Here is a 17,353-nt window from a genome sequence, read left to right on the forward strand (position 1 = left end):
ACTTAAATGCATGTTAAATGTTCTTACCACAATAAAATTTTTAAAAAGTGGATAAGGAAGTAGGACCTCAGAAAAATGGTGAAGGTGGCTCTGATCACACCAAAGAAACAGTGAAACACAAATGAGCAGAAATTTTCAGAACTCTGGAAAATAGCTAACAGTTTACAACACAAATGAGCAGAAATTTTCAGAACTCTGGAAAATAGCTAACAGTTTACAACACAAATGAGCAGAAATTTTCAGAACTCTGGAAAATAGCTAACAGTTTACAACAATCAAGTAAATGCTGAATCAAGAAAAAGGTCATTTCAAAATAGCAGAAAAGTTCTGTGGCATTCTTGCTTGCCAATGATCTATACCCTCCCCAAATTAGAAGTCTAATAGCCAGTGTGGGGTCATGGTCTCCGGTCTCTAGTCTGCAGAGCTGACACTAATAGTAAGTAATTCTGTTCGTCATTCTAAATCCTGGGAGGAGAGACTAGGAAAAGAACACACATTTTTCTCAAGTGCACTCTCTGAGATAGAGCATATGTTAGACCACAAAACAAGTCTCCATAAATTTTTAAAACTTGACTTCATACAAAATATCTTCTCCAACCACAATGGAATGAAGCTAGAGATTAATAAAAAAGAAAACTAGAAAATTCATGAATATGTGAAATTTAAACAACATACTATTAAATAAGCAATGTGTCAAAAGAGATAAAATGAGGGAAACTAGAAAACAGAAATGATTAAAAACAAAAACAACATACCAAAAGGTACAGGAAAATTAATTAACTACATTATAATGTAGTTAATACCTACATTAAAAAAAAATCTCACAATATTATTAAGCAATTTGACAAGAAGGATAAAGTAAACCCAAAGCAAGCAAAAGGAAGGCAATAAATTATGAACATAAATGAAAGAGAACAGAAAAAGATTACAGAGAATCAATGAAGCCAAAAGTTGATTCTTTGAAAAGAAATCACAAAACTGACAAACCATCTACCACAGAGTTACCACCTGACCCCCAAATTTTACTCCTTAGTATATATCCAAAAGAAATAAAAAATATTTAATTAAGTACCTATATGGGTATATTTATAGTATTATTATTCACAATAATCAAGAGGCCTAAAGAACTCACATGTCCAGCAATAAATGAAGGGCTAAGCAAATTGTGGAGTATTCATACAATGAAATATTATTTGTACATAAAAGGCAATAAAGTACTGATACATGCTACTACATGGAAGAACCTCAAAAACACGCTATATGAAAAAAGCCAAACACAAAAGAGTACATATTGTATCATTCTATTTATATGACACAATTCAGAGTAAATAAACCCATACAGACAAAGGCAGACTGTTTAAGGGGTAAAGGATGTCACTTTGGAATGATGGAACTGTTTTGAACTAGATGGAGGTGGTGCTTGTATACAATACTGTGAATGTACTGAAAGCCACTAGTTATTCTTTGTGAGATGGATAAATGAGTGTTGCCTCAATACAACTTTAAAAGGAAAAACATTAATGGAAGTACATTTTTATCCCACATTAGGAATTTCTGGGTCCCTTCAACACATATCAGACCTTAAGACTGAAATTACACACTTAAAAAAATTATCATGGTGAGGTAAAACCTTAAGGTAACATGTAAGGGATTCATTATCTCAGGGAAAGCCTTGGATAGCAGGGCAAAAACTGGGAGGGGTAGAAAAAAAACTTGCTGTTGCAACTGGATTCTGCCCCAGATGAAAAGCTGCATTCATAGAGCCTGGTAACCTAGTAGTATGAACCACACTGACTCAGGTCCTGGATTGTGCACTAGTGAGGCTTTCAACTGGAAAAGGATGGCACACTCTACCTAGGATAATCTGAAGGAAGCTGATTCACAAAAGGCCAATTTACAGAAGTGAATGTATAAAGAAATTTAAAGGATAACTTAGTTTAGGGGATAGTAGCAGTCCCACTGCCCTCTGAGGGCAAAAGAAACAAGTACAAAAAGTACAGTTCTGAGAATCCAAAAGAAAGGGAATCAAGGGTTGTCTTGAAAAGAACAGTGACTTTCTGCAAAAGACACAGACATCATATGGCAACTTGACATGAAAACAAACACCCTGGTCTCATTCCTCCCACAATGATTTCCTGCTGAGGCTGTCCACTGCCCACTTTCACTTCAACCCAGAAATCAAAAAGCACCATTCACACAGTCTACAAAACTGAGCATCCCAGGGTACACAGAGGGTAGAAAATGAAGAAGAGTTATGTGGAGGGGTTAACAAAAGAAAGCCATCATGAAAAATACTTTCAAGTCATATGTCCCATACTCAGATCTCCAGTCAACAATCACATGCTATTAACTTAGTTACAGGACAAAGAGGGTCATTCTGTTTACCTTGTTTAGTGAGTAAATGATAATTCTTAGGAGAACTGAACTGAAACTACAGTTGTGACACTTCTATGTAAATTACATGGGTACATACATGGAATCTGCAAGTATTAGAATGTATTGTACATACTGATTTTGTTTTTCTTTTGTAGTCCTGGGGTTTGAAGACCGGGCCTTGTGCTTACCAGGCAAGTGCTCTATGATTTGAGCCTGTCCCCAGCCCTTTGGCTTTTAGTTAGTTGGTAGATAGTTAATTTCAGATAGGGTCTTGTGCCTTATGCCCAGCTAGCCTTGGACTGTGATCTGCCTCCTTATGCCTCCCATGAAGCTGGGATTACAGCTGTACATCACTGGTTACCTTATTTGCTGACATGGGACCTTTCTAACTTTTTTCCCAGGGTGGCCTAAAACAGCAATCCTCTGTCTCTCCACCTCCTAAATACCTGGGATTATAGGTGTGGGCCACCATACTGGCCCCTGACTTTTTAAAAAATGTCTGAAACACTTAAGATAATTTGATTTGTTTAGTTTTGAGTAAGATTTATTCCACTTATAGGAGTTGTTTCAACTCTTGGAAGTTTTTTTTTTTTTTAGATATATAAACTAGCTTTAATAGACCTAATTCTTTATAGGATCACACTTTTAAATCTGTAATTAGTCTGAATAAACTTGAGTTAACTGAACATTAGGAAAAATATTCCTATTTTATATGAAATCACCTGATTCATAAAACAAAATCCATAAATTAAGACTAAAAATCCTAATAAATTAGATTTAAATTTTTAATATATTATTGGTAATTCACATAAAAGTGACCAAATTCCTTTCAATGTTGTCCAATAATATATGTTGTATTGACAAGTGTTATAAAGGAAAACTACACAGAAAAGATGAAAATAAAAAGGTTTAAAAAAAACCCTAACAGAAATCTGATATGTCATATTGCTAATAATACATCTATAAATTTAAAATACAAGTCATTATTAATAGGAATAGAGAGGAAACCAGCCACCACAGAAAGACCAGTCCTGTAAGAAGATCCGATAAATGTGTACGTACCTAAGAGTCTATAAAGAAAAATGTCAATAATATCTGTATTTGTAGTAAGCCAGATAATTTCTTTGGATAACCAATCACTTATGAAACATGGCTTTTTATAAGAGCTCTAAATTAATAAGGTTTTACATTTTCACATATATTTTTAAAGTAGAAAGAAAGAAGAAAAAAGGGAAGAAATCTGGGATCCCTCTTTCTCTCAGATCTCATGGTGTAATCTTCAAAACATGGTTGACATTAAACCTCCCCAAAATGTTTATGACCAGCAAACTAGTACCCCTTGCCTTCAGTTTTCTCACTTACATGTCCAGGTCCTCTGATAGCTCCTCAGTGCTGTACTAGTTATCTTTCAAGAGTAATTTCATCATGCAACTTCCCTAGTTTAACACTCTCTCATCAGTTTCCCATCACCTATATGATCAAACCCAAACTCTTTGGCAGGACATAGAAGTCCCTTCAGTCTGGCCCTATTTTTCCAGCCTTGTCTCACAATGTCTCTCCACCTCTGCCATTCTACTATTTTATATTCCAGCAATAATAACTTGTACTTCCTGAAACACAAGCTATTAGGTCAGCTGAGCCTTTGCATATGTTTTTCTTTCTAGAATGTCTTTCTCCTTCTAGCCATCTGGCAAACATCTAGTTATCCTTTCCACCCTATTTGGGTACCACCTCTTATAAAATTTTTCCCAGATCTGATTTCTACTCTCCCTCCAAGACAAACAGAATATGCTGTTTCTGAGTTCTATCCCATTTTTAACATAGTTTTATTTCTACACTTTTCCTATTTTAAGGTTTCTACAAAATAAGCTTTTGAGAACCCATATGTCAGCTTATACTGTCTATTTCTATTCTAACTCAAAATGGTAAGACTTGCTTCAATCATTAAATAGTGAAGTAAGAAAAACAGGGAAAAAAAACAAATGGGCTGCTCAAGTGGTAGAGTGCCTGCCTCACAAGCATGAGGTCCTGAGTTCAAGCCCCAGTGCTGCCAAAAAAGAAAAAAAAGAAAAGAAAAAAGAAACAAATGGGTTACAAAAGTCAATAGTTTTAAGACTGGACATGATGAAAACAGTCCCAGTGGGGCATATTTTTAAAAATAAATGACAATATATTTTAATACAAATATGAAGAAGGGCTTAATGTACAAAGTGACAAAAATTAAGCCCGAATACTTCTTACATAAATGACTTGTTAAATTTTTCAAATAACTAAGCATTTTTTCTAATATACCCTCTTTCTTAAATTTCTACCAATTTTATAGATGAACACTGAAAATGTACCTTTGGCATAATCAGAAACACTTTTACTAATCAATTTCAAATGGAGTCAAGCATGTTCAGAAGATAAATGTTATTAAATTTGTTATCTTTACTCTGAGAAACTTGTTTTTAAGTATATTAAAGCTTAAATATAAGAATAAAAATTCTTCTGTAATACACAATAAAAATTAATACTCAGTGATTTTTTTAAAATACCTACATCAGACACAGGACATAAAAAACTGTATGACAACAGATCTCTCATACAATACAATTAGTAATGTGAAATTAAATTTTAAGATTTCAAAAGTTCTTATTTCTTAAAAAAATCTGTATCACAGTAAATTCTTCATTTATCTACATACCACTTCCATACAACGGGATTAACAGAAACTGAAAAGTCTGATGAGCAAGGGCACCTGGCTGACCGTTTGTCATTTTCTTCAGGGTTAGAGCCAGTTAACTGTCTACTTTCTCAACAAAATAGAACACATTCTGCCTCCCTCAAAAGTTAATACATTTTCCTTTACTCAAAATCCTAAGTCCAAATCAACAGATGTACTAAGTCATAAGTTAATCACAGAAATGTCAGCAACAACTTCTATAGCTTCTCCATGAGCAGGACACTGAAGAACTGGCTTGAAACCAGCAACAGCTCATTCTGGATGTATAACATGTATGGGTACTTGTTTTAGAAGTAAAATTAGCTTTATAACACTGCAGCTACATTTAGTTTGTGACTAAATCAGGTTTAGTTATATCAGGCTCCACATACGTTTAAACCTTGCTTTAAAACATGTAATAGTCTCCCTTCCCTTTCCTGCCTGACATAAATTTGAAATTTTTAAAAGCTATATTCAGAATATGTATATATTTTAAATTAGATGTGGATGCTCTAGCAATTAGCAACATGGAAGGAAAACTGTATTGAATTTACTTACTTTGGATAATTTTTATATCCCTGGTGGAACTGTTTAAGAATAAAAAGGTAAAGTAGATGAGAAACAACTCTCCCCCATCCTAGTCCAATGCCTGGACACATGATAATAATAATCTTCCTAATGAGAGGACAGGAAAAATAAAAACAAATATGAAAGACTAGCCAAAGGATGAGTTCCTAATTCTGCTGCTTATAAACTGAAGCAAATGACCTTGCTACAGTTTCCAGCCTATAAAATGGAAGCTAATAGACGTACCCTGTTTAGTATCACAGGATTGTAGTTAGGTATCAATGAAATTACAAACTGCAATTGTGAAGCACTTGAAATTTTATAATAACATTAATGAAAGCACATTTACTCAGCTGATTTACAATTATAGCTTTGAAATATTTAGAAATTTGACTTGTTACAAATCTATGAGTTAAACCTGAAAGGTAAATAATTAATTCAAAATGCATCAAAAAACCACACTTCATTTACAAACACACATATTTCTAATTCAATTAACCTAAATTTATGGAAATTCAAATAACAACACAACTGAAAAACACTACCAGCAGGTATGTGTGTATGGTGTGTGTGGGGGTGAATTATGACTTAATTCTACTGACAACTGCATTGTGTTTGTCAGGATAGGCTCAATTTTGCTGTAATAATACCAAATTTTCCATGACTTACTTAACAAAGATTTTTATCTATAAGTCTGAAGTGAGTTAGGAAGGAAGCACCAGTTATCATCACTACTCAGACCCAGGCTGAAAGAGACTCCATATCAACTGCTTCCATGATCAGTGAGACAGGAAGAAGAGAATGTACAATCTTACACAGTCATAACTTCTGAAAACTTCATATTTCAGTGGCTAAAACAACAATAACGTGAAGTGTTTAATGATAAAGCTAAACAGTGATCTGAGACATGACAATATATACTATATAATGCCTCATCGTTTCAGTTGAGATTATTTTCCGGGGGTGGGGGGAATACCAATAATGACCTATGTCTCTTACTCTTATACATATAGAAAGTTTGCTAATAATGAAACGAAATTTCTATGACCATCCATAAAGAAGCTCTGCTATGGTGGTGGTTTCCACCCTCAGAGAACCTCCTCCCCGATGTCTCGGTCACTGGCTTTATACAAAATAACTGGGTTTTTTTCTCTACTGTGCTCCCTTAATGACTTGAGAAAGATTTTCCAATATTAACATGAGGAGAACAAACAGATCATAATTACTTGGTTTATTCTTCTCTCTACATCCAAGGAGACTAAAAAGAGAGCATGTACCCATTTGTGTTTCATGATGCTATAAACAGTGACCTTTTATCTGCTACCAAAAACTCATTTCAAATCTGACTGAGATACTTTTCCCCTTGATACAACATATATGTTAAAGAAGTTTTACATATGATTTTTAAAATAAATTGTAATAGGTATAAATCAGTCATTTCTTATGTTACAAACTTGTCTATTTTTATTCATAAAAATGAAATGAATTTTACAAATTTAATACAAATACCACTACAAAAAAAATCAGAGACTCTTAAACATATAAAGTCAAGGGAAGCTTTATTATTTTGATAATTGTTACTGATTGTCTAGGCACTACTGGTATAGAAACAAATGTCAGTAATGTAGTAGTAGTGCAGGACTACTAGCTGAATAGAAGTATTTTTAAAAAACTAAAAGAATCCAGGTTTGTTTGATTTTTTTTAAGGTGAGTAATTAAACACGGGGCCCTACTTCTTATGTCACTACAATTGTAAGGTCAACATGAGATTTTTGACATTATAGATAAACCTTAGAAATTCTCATCTAGTTAGCATTTGGTACTGGGCACAGTTTGAAGATGAGATGGGAAAAGTTCAGAATAACAAGTTTTCTATGCTATAAATACTGAAATAAGAAACAATTACTGGAGGGATTTGTTTGTTTGTTTAATTTTGGCAGCCCAGGTGTTTGAACTCAGTGCCTCAGGCTTGCTAAGCAGACACTCTTACAACTTGAGCCACTCCACTAGTAAGAAATAATTGTTAAGTGAAAGTAGATGTGGGTTTTTTTGGCTGAACTCTTTATGAAAACAACTTAATGATAATCACTTCAATCACAAAGACCATTCCATATGAGTCTGTTACTCTAAAAGTATTGTCATTGGCTTAAAATTTTTTATTAGTATGGGAAAATAAAATTTGAACCAACTCCCCTACCTTTGAATATAGTTATTATGCCTGTTCTTCTAAATCAACCTAAGGAATACCTAAGCAATATGGATAATGCTTTTAGCTCTTATTAGAATCTATTTTTAACAATGCAAATATTTAAGGAGTACCAAGTTCTGCTTTATCATTCTTACTATAAAACATAACTTTACATTTTAAATTATTTTATCAAAAGCATCCTATTTAGTCATATTCATTTTCTTTAATCACAGGGACTAAAAGATAAAGGGAAAATGGAAATATTTTCATATGAGAAACGAAGCAGTTATACAACTGAATGAACTTTTGATTTGTTAAATTCACCACTGCTTGTCAAACAATCACTAAATATAATAAAAACCAGAAGTTAAACATATATCTTATTTGAGAAACTGGAATATCATTAAACTACCAGTACTTAACAAAGCTATTCCCTGTAAACTTTTCAAGAAATAATTCAAATATTAACACTAGGTGGCAGAAGTCTATGTCATGCTATGAATAATGCTTGATTTCAAAATTTTCAACAGAAACAATAAACTACTAAAGTTCAAAACTCAGTCTAAAAAATTTGAAAGACTGAGCTTCTCAGAACTATATATTCTAAATTTTTTCTTTCTTTCTTTCTTTCTTTTTTTTTGCAGCACTGGGGCTTCAACTTAGGGCCTACAACTTGAGCCACTCACTGCACCAGCCTTTTTTTTTGTGGAGGATTTTCTAGATAGAGTCTCGCAAACTATTTGCCCAGGCTGGCTTTGAACTGTGATCCTCCTGATCTCCGCCTCCTGAGTAGCTAGGATTACAGGCGTGAGCCACTGGTGCATATATTCTAATTTTGAGCCTTAAAAAATTTTTTATATTACTGAAGAGATTTACAAGAAAGAGTAAGGAAATATGGAGTTTAAAGCCCATCCTTTTAGAGATCATATCATAAGTCTATGTAATCACTAAATTCAGAAAAATAATAAAGCTTAATAGTAGACTTTTTACCTACAATGGCTTTCAAATCCAATGGTGAACCTTATATACCACAGTATATAAATATACTCTTTTTATATACAGTATAAAAAGAGTAGCATCTATGAAGGCCAACATCTTTGTGTATGGAATATATTGCTTCTTATTTCTCCTCCTACCCCACTTTGCTATTCTATTCCTATCAGGACCCTATCATTTGTCATTTTTTCTTTCAACCCATTTCAGTTTTGACATCCAGTCTTGACAACCCAGTATATTTGTTCAGGCTTTTTTTTAAAACAAAGAAAAATATAATCAAACTGAACAGTTATAAACAACACAAAAAATAGCTTTTGGGGTTTTGCTTACTTAGCTTTGTTTTTCCTTTACTACTCCTCTTCCATGCTATAGTGTATGTACAGAGAAGGAACTTGTGAATTATAAAAGGGATAGTGGTAACACAAGAGTAAATCAAATAAATTTACATCTTCTTTCTAGATTCTCCCTTAAAATAATCAACAAATGAACTATCACAACAAACTGTGTATGTGTTATCAACTTTTCAGATTAACAAGTAAAGCAAATTGCACTATGCCTACTTTAATTCGATTAACCTTTTTTTGAGATTCCATTTTCTTGACCTATCTTACCTGTTTCTAAATTTTTCATCCTAACGATAGAATTTAATATTATGCTTATTTATCCCTACCTTTAGATACAAGTTAATTTTTAATATAAGATCTTCACAAATCACAATATTTGGGACTCCACATTTCTTCATCTCTAAAGTAACTATGCTGAACAAGACAATATCTAAAGTACCAATTTTTTGCAAAATTGTATACTTTACTCCTTGAGTCACTGTATTTTCTGTATCTTCCACTAAGCAGTATGAAACACGTACGAGATGCCTTATAACTAAATTATAAAGCAGGGCTAATAAAACATGAAAGGCATCCATAAGTTTGTACGTGTTCCAACTACTACTGAAGAGATTTAAATTCCTCAACCTGCTACAATCTAATTTCAGCCTTCCTTTTCAACTTTATCTTTCACTATTCCTTCCAATTTATGCAAGTAATTCTTAACTCAAGGTTCAATACTCATTATTTTTCCTCCATGTCCCACTGCTTTCCCCTAACTCCTTGCCTGCTCATGCTCTATAATAAGAGGATTATTCTTCATTTTTACACATGAAAAATCCTACCTAAGCTCAGATGAAATTCTTGGAAAAAAATATTTTCCTAGATCTCTTCCAAAGAGTAGAAAAGCATATATACACTTTGGAGTCAGAAAGTTCTAAGTTAAAAATCATACTTCCAAAGCTTTGTGGTTTTAGAAAGTTATTTAGCCTCTTTAAATCCTATCTTTCCTATCCATAAATATTGTTATAAATAATATATCCTAGGTTGTTGTGAAATCAATTAATACAAATGTTTAATCCAGTAGTTGGCAAAGAGTGGGTACATAATACTTTGTGTCACATAGCTAGGACTGTATATGCTCAATGTCAATACTCCTCAAGAACACCACCACCACTCTGTAACTACTTACTTACAGTTCTATTCACTTTCTACTTTACCTGGTATATTTTTCACAATGTCAAACACATCATATGCCCATAATGTATTCAAAACATTTATTCAATTAATTTAAAATACATGAAAATAAGAAAAGATATGACCTATAGATTAATAATAATACCTCTGGAAGTTAAAATAAGTATCAATAAGAATCAGCATGCCAACTTTTGTCAATGTCAAACCTAAGTACATTCTTGTATCTTAAAATATTTCAGCATTAATTAAAAATGCTATTAGGAACAAGGGGAGATGATCTATATAATAAAAATGGTCCCTTCTCTTTAAGAAAAAAAATTGCTACATATGGTAGTCCTAATTAACAGCAACAGAAATGGAAAGCACAGTTTTTTAGGTGATTTCTGAAGTTCATTTGAAATTCTCTAAATTTAAAACCTCTCTAAAACTAGAGAAGTTAACCAACTTGTGATGTTATATAGCCAATATGTGATGGAGTGCTAATTAGAACCTACCTAAGCATGGTAACCACTGCTTCCCCAAAATTTATTCCTTAATTTTCAACAAAGAAAAATAATGTGAAAAATATTAATTAAAATGTACTAAGATACAGAAAAATCTACTTCACCAGAATTCCTGTTAGGAAAAGCACTTCGATACAGATCGCATCCAACTTACCATGCTTTGATTCACATTTCTCAACTTTATGATGATGCAAGAGCAATACACATTCAAAGAAATCCATACTTCAAATTTTGATCTTTCCCTGGGCTATGACTCTTTTGATGCTGGGGTGGCAGCAAACAGTAGCTTCTAATCAGTCATAGTACCATGACAGTAAACAACCAATACACCACAGTGCCACATGTTGCTAGCATTTTCTGAATTCAGGTATTCAATAAATTACACGATATATTCAATTCTTTGCTATAAAACAGGCTTGGTGTTAGATGATTTTGCCCAACTGCAAGATACTCTAAGTGTTGTGAACAGTCTGAGGTAGGCAAGGTTAAGCTATAATGTTTGGTAGTCTGGTAGTCTAGTTGGATTAAAAGAATTTCCACTTAAAAAATTTTTTAAGCATTCTGGCAATACAGTAAGTTGTCTAAATGGTCAACAATGTTACGGGTGAAAACTGATAAATTTTCTTAAGTAGCTAATACTCATTTCATGCAGGAAGTTTCAGGTGAGACATTTCAAGAACATTCTGTTGTCAGCTTCATGTCAAGTCACTTTTATGAGCTGATGATTATGATAATTTGTTAGTGTTTTCAAAGTGATGCTACAAAGGTGTTGGCTACTGACAGCTTCAGACACTCATGATAGGAATTAGTACTTCAGCTTTCTCTACACTTAAAGAATAAAGTGAAAGAAGCAATTTATTTCTCTGCAGAGAGGTAATATGATCCTTCTTTATAACCCCTAAATCTTTACGAAAATGTGAATAGATTTTCTTGGGAATCCATTTAAGTGACAAAGTTCTATACCCAAGGTAGCACAGGATAAGACAGAGCCTCTTGAAATTTGTTTGGCGGTTCTACAGGGGAGCTCAGATACTCATATACCCTTGACCAAAGAATGGTCTTCCTATATCAGGGAAAGGACATCCTCTTCCACCAAGCACACAGCTTCAAGGCAGGATGAACGTGGAGCAGTGAGGGAAGAAGAGGACATCTACCTAGCTAGCCACACCAATGCTGGTGATCAAGGGAGTGACAGATGTCACAGCCAGATCACCCTCACTTCCAAGGGACACAGCATCTTAACAGAATACCACAGCATAAAACTAGAGCAGGGAGGTGTACAAGAGAAAGAAATAAAATTATGCCTAGAGTTGCAGACTGTCAACAGCTATAGAATTGTTGAGATCCACTTTTAGATGTAATTCATATATATATATGAATTTGAATATATGTTATATATTCAAATAACATAGCAAGGGCATCTCATTTTCTTCTTTAATAACTAAAAGTATCATTAAATAAATAAATAAATGAATGAAAATTAGTCATGACTCCCCTTTTTATTTTAATTTGGGAGGGGCAGTAAAGGGGCTTGAACTCAGAGCCTTGCACTGACTAAGCAGGCATTTCAGACACTTCAGATAACTATGGTTATTTTTCAAATAGGATTTGCACTTTTGTCCAAGAGGCCTAGACCTCCTATGTATGCTGCTCTCTTAGCTGGGATACCAAATATGCACTACCATGCCCAGTTATTTGTTGAGATGGGATTTCCTGAATTTTTTGCCCCCAGTGGCCTCGAACCAAGATCCTCTGAATATCTGCCTCCTCAGTAGCTAGGACTACAGTTGTGAGCAACTACATCACCCTCTGTTTTAAATTCATGTTGTTCCTTAAATTCTTACCAGTGATTTTCCTGTAGTTTTATTAGGCATACAAATGAAATCACTGGGGAAAACTTATCACCTGCTACTTTGTTCAGTTTTAAACACTAGAAAACCATGGTAGTCTCCTCAAAGATAAACTAAATTTTATTTTAATATTTGAAAATAAAAATGATACTTAATGCCAAAAGTATAAGGAAGAATAGCAATATAACCATTTATCATTAAGTTGATACACCTAATTGATCAAATTAGGGAGTGAGAGAGAGAAGGAAGTAGGGGAGGATGGGGGAGGGGGAGAATGGAAAATAAGAGGAGATGGCAGGAAATTTGAAAAGAATTAAAACAATATAATAAATAATTTGTTTCAAAGGAACTATACTTTCCATATTCTACCAGTCACTGTTCTAGGTCCTTACATACATAAACTTACTTAGTACTCAAAATAACCCTAGACAGATGTTATTATTATCAACTCTATTTTATAAAGGAGGAAACAAAGAAACAAAATGGTTAGGTAACCTTCCCAGGATGATAAATCAAGCAAGGGCACAGCCAAGATTTGAACCCATACAATGGAACTCCAAAAGTCCTCCTCTCAATTTCTAAATTGCATTACATCTTATTACTATTTATGAAGTGATTTATATATATTCGAGGTTTTGGGGTTTTTTTAAGAGTACTGTTTTACTTACCAAATCAGATTTCCTGAAAACATTTAGACTGTAACATGGTGTAGGGAATTATGGTTTGATAAGACTAACATTTAGCTACTTGGAAACAAGTAGGACTTGTGACACATGGCATTAAAGATGATAAATAATACAATACAGGATAGGAAGTAGTTAAAACAGCAACTGTCTGGTCACCTATCATGCTTGACTGTCTTTGGGAATTAATGCCAGTAATGCAGATAAAATTAAGTAGGTAGGTAAAACTAAATGTTAGATATATACACATACATTTAATCCTTAAAGTAATGGGTTAAAGTGGTAAACTAAAGTACATCTAACATTTAAAGAAGAATGAAAACTAAAAAAATAGCTGAAATGCCTGCACAATCTGATATTTCCTTAAAGTATATTAATCATTACTCAATCATGTCTATAAGAAAGAAAAAAATCTTTTCTTCTTTTTAAAGATGAAATGCTATACTAAGTGAAATTACCGCCCTGGGATACAAGCCAATTTATGATGCACCAGCACTGAACACTTATGGCATAATTTAAAATTGCTGCAGCTTTGCAAGGAAAAGGAAAAATTAAATACTGTTCTCTAAAAAAAGCAAGTTTTTTTCTATTAAAAATGAAACACATTTAAGAAATATGAATGTATAAAAATAATTCTGTCAATCTAATTTTAGACTATACTTACATAAGAAAAAAGATAATAAGACTTTATTAAAACTTGTTTGAAAGAAATCATTTCCAAAAAGTTAGTAATAATAAATTCCTGATGTTGTTGGGTGGCAAAGTACTAGGACAAAAAAAAAAACAAAGTGCCTTCATGCTTTTGGTAAGAAAAGCTCTTCCCTTCCACCCCCAGTATGCAACTGGAACCAACATCATGCCAATTTGAAAGTATCTGTCTTTCATAAAGCTATAAAGCAGGAAACATGAAAAAATGCATTTGAATCCATGAAATGAAAATGATTCTCCTGTTTTTTTACTTGATATTCTCTATCAAATAAGTTACAGAAAACCAAACAGTAAAAGAAGGATGGTAATTAAAACTCAATCTACTGGTCATCAGAAAGGTAACATTAACATGAAAGTAACTACTAGAAGTTTGACTGCGTTTTTATTTTATTTATTTCAGTGGACTAGGTTTCAGTGGATTCAGGGTTTCATGCTTGCAAAGCCAGCACTCTACCACTTGAGCCACACCTTCAATCTATTTTGCTCTGGTTATTTTGAAGATGGGGTCTGAAGGACTATGTGCTTGGGCTGGTCTCAAACGAGAATCCTCCCAATCTCAGTCTCCCAAGTAGTGATGATTACAGACTTGAGCCACCAGCACCCGGCTTGATTCCTTGTTTTAAAAAAAACGAAGCTGTGGTTTCAAGCACTAAAGTAAGTTAATACAGGTAGAAATACATCAAATGATGGCAACAAATTTTCCATACATAAATATGGTGGGGATGGGCTCTAATCACCCAATTCAGATTTCACATATCATCACAAATTATGAAAACGAAAGCAAAAGGGTAATGGGCACCTAAGGAAGGATAATCTGATACAATATTTTATGCTACCGACTATATTGCAAAAGTGACATTTATATCTTAGATCACCAACAAGCATAAACAAATACAGTGATTAACTCCCTCAACATGACAATTACCAGTCTCTGTCTGCCCATCAGCAAGATCATCATCTGTACAAAGACAGTCTTTGAAAGAATTGCTACGCTTCTCAGACACATCAGCAACTGTAAAATCAAGAACAAGATGAAGAAAAAGGCAAAAAAGGAAAAATTATTAGAACGTCTAAACAGGAAAGACCAATGGGTTTGTACAAAGCAAAAATAAAGACACATACTTGAGGGGGGCCCTCTAATTAAATTATTTTTATAAGATGAAGTTTGTAGCAGAGAAAAATTAGCAGTATGAATATTCTTGAAATAGTAAATGTATCAGTACAAACTACCCAAAGGACAAATAGCATGCTTAATTCACAAAATGATTAAACAAAAATTTTAAGTAGCTTGCTGGGTATCTAAGGAAGTATACAACTAATTCACTATTGTTTGGAAAAACTGACCCTGGTAGTGTTTAAAAATCTTTTCTATAGACAACTAAGCATCTCTTCTCAGAGTATAACAATTCCATACTTAATAATACTTTAAACACACATACACATTTTAAAGCAGGTTGTACTATTCACCCTACTGAGTAAATAATGGACATTAAGGCTTTTATCATACTAAATGTGCCATCAGGTCTAAGATATATATCTATAGGCAGATTTTTAAAATAAAAGTCCCTAAGAAAAAAGTAGAAGAAATACAATTTTAAAAATGTAAATTATATCCAGTGGTGCAAATGGGCTTTGATATGGCACGATCTTTCATGGTCTGCTTATTTTGGTGCAGCCCAGCAGCTGCAGCAAGTGGTAGTGGTGAATCAGAAGGAAGCAGCAGCTGCACATACTCTCTGGCAGCAGAACAAATGCAGTACTTGTCACCACTGACTTCTCTCCTTGGGCCTCCCTGGACACATAGGCAACAAGGGTGAGCAGTGAGAAAGCAAGCCTCAGCAGCTGCCATAGTCATTCAGATGTTTACTGCAGTTTTCTCACACAGACTATCCACTACTGAGAGAGGAACCACGCAGAAAGGTCTTCATAGTTCTCAGAGGCAGCATGACTATGCTAAATATACTTCAGAAGGGAGAAGAATCTTGGCCCTTAGCACTACCATACATCTCTTAAATTCTCTTCAGTTTAAAAAGCCATATCCAAATCATCTGTGCCTTCGAGATACTGTGGAGTGAAGTGAGGTAGGGTAGAGAAACAAAAATGAGTAAGAGACATTCTCAGACTGAGAAAGGTATTGGGGAAACAGACTCAATATGACAAGGAAGGAAGATGAATCTTCAGTAGTAGGGATCTTGAAAGAGGATGACTTCTAAAGCAAATATTGTGGAACAGACTGATAATAATGTCTGTAGCACATCCAAAACTAAACACTGCTTTAATGACCTTTACTTTTTAACCTGGAAAAGTAATTAAGGGAACCAGTTTTGCTTTACTAAAGCAAGTTATATTTTTCTAACCTCTGAAGGCAAACATTTTGAGTTTAAAGAGTGAAACAAAATTTAGACCTTTTGGCATTTGAAAGTTAGGTGTGTGTTTTAGTTTGAAAGAGTGTGGTTCCTGTCAAAATGTTTCATGGCTTGAGAATAAGAGAAGCTACCTACTTCAAAATTTAATTATAAATTGACAGGAAAGATATGAAATGTTTCCTTATATTTTTCACATTTAAAATTAGAAATAACTAGCCAGGTGGGTGATGCACACCTATAGTCCAGCTACTTGGGAGGCTGAGGCAGGAGGATCACTTGAGCCCATGAGGTCGAGACCAGTCTGAGCAATATATATAGAGAGACTTTATCTTAAAAAAAAATCCAAAAAGCAAATAAAAAGTACCTAAAACTAGAAATTCCTCAGACTCAATGTATACTTGTAACACTCGCTATTACTACTACAGATAGGCTCCAAGCAAGCTACAACTGTAATTCAGAAAAGAAAAGGCAATATTCCCTGCACCAGGGAACAGTTCAGAACCCAGTAAGTTTTGCTAACATGTACTGAAATTACTGGGGATGAGAGGCAAAACATATCAGTCTATAAAGGGAGGTTGAGGGAAAGGATATGCTTTACACTAAATGGTGCTGAGACAATTGGATACATGTGGGGAAAAGATTAACTTGGACCTTTACCATCACACCAAGCACAAAAATTAAATCAACATGGGTCAAAGCCCTAAATGTAAGAGCCAAAGTATAAAACTTAGAGTAAAACAGAGGAAATCTTTATGATCCTCAGTTAGGTAAAAATGTCTTAGATATATTAAAAGTATAACCCACAAAAGAAAAAAAATCAGTAAGCTGGATTTCAACAAAATTCAACGTTTACACTTTAAAAGATACTATTAATAAATAAAATGACAAAGCA

At 33.8% G+C, this 17,353-nt stretch overlaps 1 protein-coding gene across 7 annotated transcripts in view; it reads right to left on the minus strand.

Annotated features, from left to right (window-relative positions):
• The window catches only part of Mnat1 (MNAT1 component of CDK activating kinase), a 208,452-nt gene that overhangs the window by 27,889 nt on the left and 163,210 nt on the right, over positions 1 to 17,353 (minus strand). The window contains exon 9 of one of the 7 annotated variants that reach the window (XM_074067848.1): positions 14,706 to 15,107. The exons of 5 other annotated variants lie outside the window; for them this stretch is intronic. In XM_074067848.1, coding sequence (XP_073923949.1) covers positions 14,962 to 15,107 — 146 coding nt within the window. In that variant the 3' untranslated portion in view covers positions 14,706 to 14,961. Of the gene's footprint in view, positions 1 to 14,705; positions 15,108 to 17,353 lie in introns of those variants that run through there. One more of the 7 variants, XM_074067854.1, reaches the window with a different exon arrangement.

The sequence above is a fragment of the Castor canadensis genome, chromosome 3 (genome assembly GCF_047511655.1).
Source record: "Castor canadensis chromosome 3, mCasCan1.hap1v2, whole genome shotgun sequence".
NCBI classification, from domain to species: domain Eukaryota; kingdom Metazoa; phylum Chordata; class Mammalia; order Rodentia; family Castoridae; genus Castor; species Castor canadensis.